Here is a 9417-nt window from a genome sequence, read left to right as displayed (position 1 = left end):
CTGGGCATCGTTTCCTCCAAACAAACAGAACCAGCCCAGCCAGGATTTTTCTAGTAAATCTCTCCAAGAACCAGGAAGAGCAGCGGGAAAGAGTCATAATGGAGCCCAAGTCCCCCCATTCAGCTCCCCTCCGTGAGCCAGGGAGAGACCGCAGGAGTCCTGGCTCCCAGCCCCCCAGCTCCCAAACCCCACTCCCCTCTCCGAGCCAGGGAGAGAACCCAGGAGTCCTGGCTCCCAGGCCCCCTGCTCTAACCACTAGAACCCCACTCCCCTCCCCAAGCCAGGGCTAGCACCCAGGAGTCCTGGCTCCCAGTCCCCCCACTCTAACCATTAGACCCCACTCCCTTCCCAGGGCCAAAGAGAGAACCCAAGAGTCCTGGCTCCCAGCCCCCGCTCTAACCACTGCAGCCCACACCTACCTGCCCCAGGGATCCGGGTTCATATCCTCCCTCCTTCGCTCTCCTCTGTCCTTCCCCTGTTAATGATTCCTCCAGGCAGGAGTTGCTCCTCCCCCTGGGCTACGCAGCCCCCGCCCCGGCTCGGCCCCCCAGGTCCCAGCTGCGGGCGGGCCCGGCTGGGGATGCTGGGCACAGGCTCCTAGCAGGTGGCCCAGGGCCGAGTTGCCGGTTATAGGAGGAGGCAGCTGGGCCCTGGCCCTGCCCGCTGGGCAAACAGGGCGGGCGCCTGGGCGGCGGGTGACGAATGGGGCCGGGGGCACCGAAGATGCAGCCCCGAGTCCCAGCTGGTGGGGCGGCTTCCCAGGGGATTTCCAAGCGCTGGGCGCAGGGAGCCTGGAAGAGTCAAAAGGGAACCAGGTGTCCTGGCTGCCCCTTGCCCGCCCCCCAACCACTGGACTTTCCTCCCCGAGTGGAGGGTGAAGGGACCAGCCCCGACTACACTCCCTCAGCGGTATCTATGGGGCGGGGGCGTGCGGGGCTGGCACGCTCGCCCCTGGCCTGGGGGCTCGGTCCCCCACCCCCATGCCGCTGGGGCAGGGGCAGGGCTGCTTGGCAGGATCCCGGATCTGGGTGGCAGTTCCTAGGAATCCCCGGCCCCGAGATAACAGGAACCGGCTAGACCAGTCCGGCTGCCATGGGATCTTTCCTGCTACCCCGAGCCTGCCCCCTACGCTGCCTGGCCCCTCCTCCCCCCCATCTCACCTCCCGACCCTCTCCCCCTAAACTCACCTGAGTTCCCCAAACCTTCCCCCCAATTCACTCCGATCCCCCACATCCCACCCCCAGATCCCCTCCCCTGACCCCCCACATTCACCCTTGGCCCCCCAAACCTTCCTCCCAACTCCCCGGGAGCAGAGTACTGAAGGGGGCATCGCCCCTGGGACTGACACGTTGGCTGAGGGGCAGGGACAGAGCCAAGACCCAGCGTCCTCATGCCAGGGGTGGGGTGGGCATTGAGACAGGCTCCGCACGCCAGAGGTGTTGGTACCTATAGGGCTCCCTGTCTCGGGGGCCATGACTAGGAGTCTGCCCCATGGGGATGTGGCAATTGGGGGGCCCTCCAGAGGCTGCGCTGCAGAGCCCCATGCGCCCAGCTCAGGGGCAGCTCCCCTAGCTGGCACTGGCGTGGGTCCAATCCCGGGGCAGGGCCATCGGGCTGTGAACATCCCAGGGGCGGGGGATTCTCCGAGGCAGGGATGTTTGGGGGCAGGGGGATTTTGTGCCGGCCTCTCAGCCTGCGGCTGTTCTCCCAGGAAGATTCTCTCCTCCGTGTGGCCGGGTACAGCCTCCTGGCAGCTCAGAGAAACCTGGCGCTTGATCCCCATCTATAGGTCCCTCCATGGGGAAGGGCACTGGGATAATTGATGATTCAACCTAGTGTGACACGACACCCCCCTCCCCCCCCCCCGGCCGGACATTGAAAATAGACCCATTCCAACTGGGAAGATGTGAATTGTTCCCAGGGAGGGCGGGGCATTAACCACCAGATTGATTTCCCCAGCCCTACGCTGGAGTCCCCATCCCCCATTTTTAAATCCAGATGGGCAGTTTCCCTAAAAGATCTGCTCTGGTTTGAACAGGAGTAATTCCGGGGCAAGCCTACAGCCTGCATCAGGCTAGATGCTCCCAATGGTCCCTTCTAGGCTTAGACTCGATGAAGCTGGGCTTTGATCTATAAAGGAGCAATTAAAAGCCCCCTTTACAGAGCGATACTGGAAACCAAAAAAGCCACCGCCCAAGGCAGCAAAAACTAACCCAGGGAAAATAACGGGTTGCCCTCATCCTGAATGAAAACCCAGGGGCTATGGGACAAGTACATCTCAGAACACTTTACCCAGGAGGTCACAATCATCATCCCCATCGTACAGCTTGGGGAAACTGAGGCACAGAGTGGCAAAATGACTCCCCTGTGCTCATCCGCTGGTACTGCAGAAGTAACTAGGTCGCTGGAACAAAGGCAGAAGCCGAGCTAAGAGGCAGCGAGAGAAGAGTTACAGGTAGCAGCGATTTCAGGGATGATTTAGTCAGGGTTGGTCCTGTTTTGAGCAGGGGGTTGGACTAGATACCTCCTGAGGCCCCTTCCAGCCCTCATCTTCTGTGACTATTATTTCGAGAGACGCCGGTGAACCCAAACGCAGGAGCTTCGGCTGCAAATTATTAGAAAATTTAATGGAAACCATTTCCAAGCTGTGAGCCAGGGCGCAGGCCCGTTTCCCTAAGACGTCAGTGGGGGGGCCACCCCTTTCAGCAATGTTCAGTTGAAAAGCCTCGGCTGCATTCCAGAAGCACCGAGCACTTGTACTACGAGGGGGGAGAGGTCGGGGGGCTGGGGTGGGGAGGGTGTCAAAAGTTAGGATTCCTGAAATTAAGCCACTTCCCCCCGCCAAAGAGTCATTGGCCGGCTTTTTTAAAAGTTGGAAGCCATCGTTTTCAAGGCCACCCGATAAAGAGATCTTCACTCACCCATCAAAGAAATGTCCCTGTCCTGGGGGGAGAGGAAAACGCCCCAGTGCTCAGGGAAGGTGAAATGCCCCAGGGGAAATCACAGGGCTTCCTTTCCCGTCCTCTCCTGCAGAGCTCCGCAAAGTCTGAGGCCTTGCGCTGAGCTGTCCTGAGGCTGACACGCTCCACCCCAGAGCTGCCGGCCCGCTGTGGCTGGCAGCAGCCCTGATTTGCCAGCTGCACCCTGGCCGATGCTGCGGCTACAGGACGATGCAGCTGTCAGGGCAGTGCTCCGGCGAGGGGGCCGGAGGGGCAGAGGGGCTGCCGGCCTCTGTCTCTGGCTGGGTCCTGCCGGCGGCGGGGGCCGGCTGGTCTGGACTGCAGTGCCACAGGGGGTCGAAGGGAGACCCGACATCTCCGCCCGACTCAGAGCGCCCGCTCTCTGGCCAGCCCTCTGTGAAGGGGTTGGGGGTTGCTAAGGCACCGGCATCTGGAGCAGGGAAGGGGCCTGGAGCCACAAGTGGGAGCTGCTTGGCAGAGGAGACGGCCTGGTCCTCGGCTGGATCCAGCCCAGCAGCTTGAATGGCTGGGATTGGGCCCACGGCAGCGGGCATGTCCTGGCTCTGACCCGGGCCTCGAGGGAGCAGCTGCACCTGAGGGGTGGCGCAGGGGGCATCCTCAGCCCAGGGGTGGCTCTGGAAGGGGGACACCAGTTGGACCACCTTGTGCCCTGCCGGGAGTGGCCCCGGTTCCTCCCGGCGCCAGGAGGGCAGCTCTGGGCTGGCGTGGGCTAGGAGCTTCTTCCAGGCAGGAGAGTGCACAACGGGTCGAGCGGCTGCACAGGGATCATCCGGGGCTTCAGGCCAGGCAGCCTCTGGGCACAGCGGGGTGTGGGGGACGGGAGGGATCCTTGCCAGGTCAGGAGGGGGCTTAGCTGGGGTGTGGGCGTCCCCAGCCAAGGCAGGGCCTGCGGGGGTGGGAGAGAGCTCGGCTGGGGCAGGAGGGGGCTCGGCCAGGGTGTCAGGGTCCCTAGTTAAGGCAGGACCTGTGGTGGTAGGAGGGGGCTCAGCTGGGGCAGGAAGCGGCTTGGCCAGGGCGTTCATGTCCCCAGGCAAGACAAGACCTGGGGGGAGGGAGGGGGCTCAGCTGGGGCAGGAGGGAGCTCGGCTGGGATGTCGGGGTCCCCACCCAAGGCAGGACCTGCGGGGGTGGGAGGGAGCTCGGCTGGGGCAGGAGGGGGCTCAACCAGGGTGTGGGGGTCCCCACCCAAGGCAGGACCTGTGGAGGTAGGAGGGGGCTCAGCTGGGGCGGGAGGGGGCCTGGCCAGGGCATTCATGTCCCCACCCAAGTCAGGACCTGCGGGGGTGGGAGGGAGCTCAGCTGGGGCAGGAGGGGGCTCAGCCAGGACGTTGGGGTCCCCCCCCAAGTCAGGACCTGTGGGGGCGGGAGGGGCCCCCGCCGGAGCGTCAGGGTCACCAGCCAGGCCGGCAGCTTCTTGTGGGATCCACCAAGCGAGACCTTGAAAACAAACCCCAATAAATCCCATTGACAGTGGGGCAGAGCCAAGCCAGTGGGTCTGATCTGGTGCCCCCCCAACTCAGCCATGCACTCCCCCCCTCCCCCGGGTTTGGGTCTGCCAAGCTCAGTGCTAGACATGCTCAGGGCCCGTGGGGGAAGCTCCCCCGGCTGCCAGCGATTGGAGGCTTTTATTTTCTAAGCCGCCCCAACCAGCAGGGGGTGGTCAGAGCCCCCCGCTGCCCTGGTGCATTCTGGGACATACCCGGTGTGCCTCAGCCAGTGGGATGCAGAGCGGCACCAGCAATGCATGCTGGGAAACGCCCCCCCCCACTGTACCTTGTGCCCCAGTGCATTCTGGGAAGGCCTGGGCTGCTCCGGGGCCGGGCACCAGTAGGGCATGGTGGGAGACGTCCCAGTGCAGGGGATGCTGGGAAGGAATTGGACTGGCCCAGCCAGTGGCTGGCCCAGTTTCAAGGCCAATGGCAGAGGCCTGATGGTTCGGGGCCTCCAGATCTGGCTGGGGGAAGCCCCATCACCCCCTTTGGGGGACCCAGCCTGATCCCTCCCCCAATCACACACCCCCCTTGGCGGGACCCAGTCCAGCCTCCCCTCAATCCCTCCCCGATGTAGGGCAGCTGCCTCCCCCGTTACGTACCTGGCTCTGCCCCCGGGGGTTCATCAGGGGCCACGGGCAGCAACAGCGTCTGCACCCCGTAGCCCTGGATCCTCACCACGTCGGGCATCTGGGCCAGCCGCTGCCTGGTGGAGGCCGTGTGGCCCAGGGGCAGCGGGTGCTGGTGGCTGGCGCTGTACGCAGCCCGGAGCTGGAAGAGGGACATGCCCCCGGGGTGCCCGGCCAGGATGTCCCCCACCTTCCGCTTCAGTTCCGTCAGGTCCTCAGGGGACCGGGAGGCGGGCGCTTCGGGGGAGCCTGCCCTTGGGTTCAGGGGGACACTGCCCAGCTGGGCCCCAGACTGCTGGGTCCCCTCTTCTGCTCGCAGGACCAAGGGGATGCTGGCACACCTGGCTCCGGACTCCTGGGTCTCATCGTCCACTTGCAGGCCTGAGCGGGCGCCGGTGGGCTGGGGTGGGCTGAGTAACCAGGGCGGGAGGCAAGGGGTGGCCCCAGGGGATTTTCCCAGCTTGCCCAGGATGGCAGGGGCACTGAGGGGCTCCTGGCCCGAGGGCAGGCCAGGAAGCAGAGGCTGGTTGGTGAGAGCACTGGGCAGCCGGGGGTTGAGGCAGCTGGAGGCGGGTGGGGCCGGGCGCTTTGCGGCATTAGTGGGGAGCGGACACCTTTTGGAGCCGGGCAGGGGTTGGGCACCGTCAGGGGGCAAAGAGCCCGAGCTGCCTTTCTGCCCTAGAGGAGAGAAGGGGGGAAAGCACCGTCAGGGCAGGGTGGGTAACAGGGCCCACTGCATCCCCCCCAGCAGGTACTGCATCCCTGCCCACAGCCTTCGCCCTGCCCCACGGCCGGGGAGTCAGACAACCAGCAATCCAGGTCTCAGCTACCCCCCATGGCTCTGGGGAAAGCTGGGGGGCGGGGCTCTGGCACATGGGATGGAGTCCAGTGGGGGGCCAGGACTCCTGGGTTCTATCACCGGCCCTGGGAGGGGAGCAGGATCTAGTGGTTAGAGCTGGGGGGCTGGAAGGCAGGACTCCTGGGTCCTATCCCCGGCTCTGGGAGGGGAGCCAGGACTCCTGGGTTGCGTCCCTGGCGCTAGTTGGGGTTCAGTCGTTACTGTTCACCGCTCCCCACCCGAGTCGAACCTGTCCCCAGCCGGATGATGCACTTCTCCCCCTTCTCAGGCCTCCTGTACTCCAGCCCAGGCAGGCGGCTCTGCAGGAACCCCACCACGTCCTCGTAGCCCTGGGAGTTGACAAACGCCTTCAGATCCAGCCCGTGTCTCTCCAGCAGGAACTCCTGCACCTTCTTCAGACGGAGGCCAGACGTGTACGTCCTTAGCAGACGCTTGAGCAACTTCAGGACCTCAGCTACGTCTGCAAAGAGGCCAAGGGCAGAAAGATTGCCAAGGTCAGGGGGTGGGGAATGGAGCACCGGGCCTTTCCCCTCTAAGGGGTGCTGGCTCTGAGCCTGCCCCAGGGTGGGGACTGGCCGGCTCAGGGGGGCAGGAATGGATGAATCGAAGTTCCCCAGATCCTAGGTTGGGGGCAGAGGAAGGAAACAAACTACACACCCTGGAGAATCCTACTTCTTCCAGCACACAACAATTTCCATGCCTCCAGTAGGGGGAACTGGTCATTCTGTAGGTGCCAGGCAGAGATCCCTAGTGGTTAGAGGAGGAGCGCGCGCCCGGGGGGGGGGGAGGGGGAGGTTGGGCTGGGAGCCAAGACTCCCTGTCCCCAGCTCTGGGAGGGAAGTGGTATCTAGTGGTTAGAGCGGTCGGGAGGGGAGGGGGCTGGGAGCAAGGACTTGGTCCTGACAGTGGCTCTGAGCGTCACTCCCTACCTGTCCACAACCGCACAAGGCAATTCTTGCCCTTCTTAGGGGCCTGGAGTGAGAGTCCCGGGACATCCCGCAGGAAGGAGACCACGTCCCCGTAGCCCCTGGCTTGGCTGAAGGCCTCCAGGTTGACTCCGTGCTTCCTCGCCAGCGCCTCCGTCAGCTTCTTCACCCGCATGCCCTGGGGGAGGGGAGCCAGGAGGTCCCGGATCAGCCGCGCCATTGTGCCCACGTCTGCAACCAGACAACGGCGCTTCTTCCGCCTCGCTGGGGCCGTCGGGCTAACGGCCGCATCTAAAGAGGGGGAAAGGAACAAACAGCCCCTCGATAGAGTGAGAGAGCACGGGCCCCCCACAGACACACCTCCAGCCTGCCCGCCCCGGGGCAGGCCCAGCTAGCGCCCCCCTCCACCGCCACCCGTGCCTAACCCCAGCCCTGCCCTGCCCCCCAACACAGAGCACGGGCCCCCCAACCCCTGGGCACCGCCCCAGCCGCATCTCACCCTAACTCCCGCCGCAGGCCCAGCTGCGCCCCCTCCCCTCCCGCCAGCGCGGGGAGATCCCGGCCGTGCCCACCTACCCGTGCCCAGCCAGGCCAGGCAGGTGTCGCCCTTCCCCGGGTCCTGCAGCCAGAAGTGGGGCAGGCCCCGGAGGAGCCCCAGGGCATCCCCGCAGCCCTGCTGGCGGCTCAGCACCTCCAGGTCCAGCCCGTGCTCCCTCTGCAGCGCCACCTTCAGCTTGCCCACCTTCAGACCCAGCGGGAAGCGGCCCAGCACCTCCCGCACCGAGGCCGAGACCTCGGCCAAGCCTGCAACAAGACGGGGGGCTGGTAAGGGCCTGTGCCGGCTGGGCCCTCCTTTCCCCCGCCATGGGGTACCCTGGGCTTGTGGACCCAGCCCTGGTGGGCGATCGGCCCAAGTCCTCGTGTGTCCCCAGAGCAGGGCAGTGGCCAGGAGAGCACCCCACACGCTGCCCCCCAGTGTGCCTCCCAGCCAGACCCGCCCACCCCACAAACAGGCTCCCTTCATCCCCACCCCGGCATCCCGGCCGACAGGCCACCCACACCTAGCCCCCGCCAACACGGCCCCACATAGAGCCCCCCAACCCCCAACCACCAGCCATCTCCTACTGACGTGCCCTGCCCCATGGCCCCACACAAGATGGGCGAGGGACCCTCTTGGGGAAAGGGACCAGACTCCGAGCCCCACCATGCCCCCTGCGGTGCTTGGCAATGGGAGGGGGCATTCAGGGCCTGGCTCAGAGCTGGACCGAGTCTCTCATCCCCCTCCGCCCCCCGGATTCACGCCCCACACACGGTGGCCTTGCTGAGGGGCTGGCTGAGCTGCTCACCGGGTGCCTGCCCCGGGGCTTCCATCGGCTCCACGTCGGCAGGCGGCGAAGGGGCGTCAGCGGCATCGGGTGGGGGGGTGCTGCTGTCCCAGGCCAATGGGAGAGCGGGATCCGGGGGGAGCTTCAGGATGGGGGACTTCACGCCAACACCTAAAGGAGGGGAAAAGAAACAAGGGCCCCTCAGTGGGAGGGAAAAGACAAAGACAATTTGCCCCCCCGCCAGCTCCCGCCACCACACACGACCTCACCTCCCCCCCAGCGCGGCCCCCTCACCTCTCTCTAGGGTGACCAGACGTCCCGATATCAGGGGCTTTGTCTTACATACTCCACTATGCCCCCTGCCCCTCCAGAAAACGGGTCCCGACATTTCACACTTGCGACCTGGCCACCCCACCGCTCTCCGGCGCGGCAGCCGGCTCTGGGTCCCCAGCGTCCCAGCTGTGGGCTGCCCCTGGCTCTGGGGGGATGCCGGTAGCTGCTGCCCAGGGGGAGGAAGCTGCGTGGGGCAGGGGCGCCCCTGAGGGGGTGAGGGAGAGCCTGGAGAGGGCAGCATGGGGCCCTCGCTGGCCTGCAGGGTACTGACATGCCAGGACCCCACTTGGCCTGCCAGCGGTTGTCTCGGGGAGGGGTGAAGGGGTGAAGGGGCGGGTTGGAGCAACCTGGGGGTCCCAGGTTGACATCACATTTTGCTGCTCTTTGGCCTTTAACCCCCCCCCCCGGGGGCTGGTCACGGTAGGTGCCAGGCAGAGATCCCTAGTGGTTAGAGGGGTAAGGGGGTTTGGGAGCCAGGACTCCTGGAGACTGTTCCCAACTCTGGGAGGGAAGCGGGGTCTAGTGGTTAGAGCAGTCGGGAGGGGAGGGGGCTGGGAGCAAGGACTCGGTCCCGACCGTGGCTCTGAGCGTCACTCCCTACCTCTCCACAGCTGCACAAGCCAGTTGTCGCCCTTCTCGGTCTCCCGGACCGCGAGTCCCGGGACATCCCCCAGGAAGGAGACCACGTCCTTGTAGCCCCTGTCCTGGCTGAAGGCCTCCAGGTCGAGTCCGTGCTTCCCCGCCAGCACCTCCATCAGCTTCTTCACCCGCATGCCCTGGGGGAGGGGAGCCAGCAGGTCCCGGATCAGCAGCGCCATTGTGCCCACGTCTGCAACCAGACAACGGCGCTTCTTCTGCCTCGCTGGGGCCGTCG

The 9417-nt window shown here is 65.3% G+C and overlaps 1 protein-coding gene across 1 annotated transcript; it reads right to left on the bottom strand.

Annotated features, from left to right (window-relative positions):
* Window positions 1-2637: 2637 nt before the first annotated feature.
* Window positions 2638-9416, bottom strand: LOC137143101 (uncharacterized). The gene is made up of 7 exons (XM_067532713.1): window positions 9145-9416; window positions 8232-8381; window positions 7462-7689; window positions 6889-7176; window positions 6189-6419; window positions 5074-5778; window positions 2638-4418 (listed from the first exon to the last, which is right to left on the bottom strand). The coding sequence occupies exons 1-7, from the start codon at window positions 9359-9361 to the stop codon at window positions 4000-4002; spliced, it is 2238 nt and encodes a 745-aa protein (XP_067388814.1). The 5' UTR covers window positions 9362-9416; the 3' UTR covers window positions 2638-3999.
* Between the last annotated feature and the right edge of the window lies 1 nt (window position 9417).

The sequence above is a fragment of the Emydura macquarii genome, unplaced genomic scaffold (genome assembly GCF_026122565.2).
Source record: "Emydura macquarii macquarii isolate MOO-44397 ecotype Brisbane River unplaced genomic scaffold, CSIRO-AGI_Emac_v2 contig_3296, whole genome shotgun sequence".
NCBI lineage: Eukaryota > Metazoa > Chordata > Testudines > Chelidae > Emydura > Emydura macquarii.
Note: the sequence above shows the minus strand (reverse complement) of the source record. Positions and strands in the feature narration are given on the sequence as shown.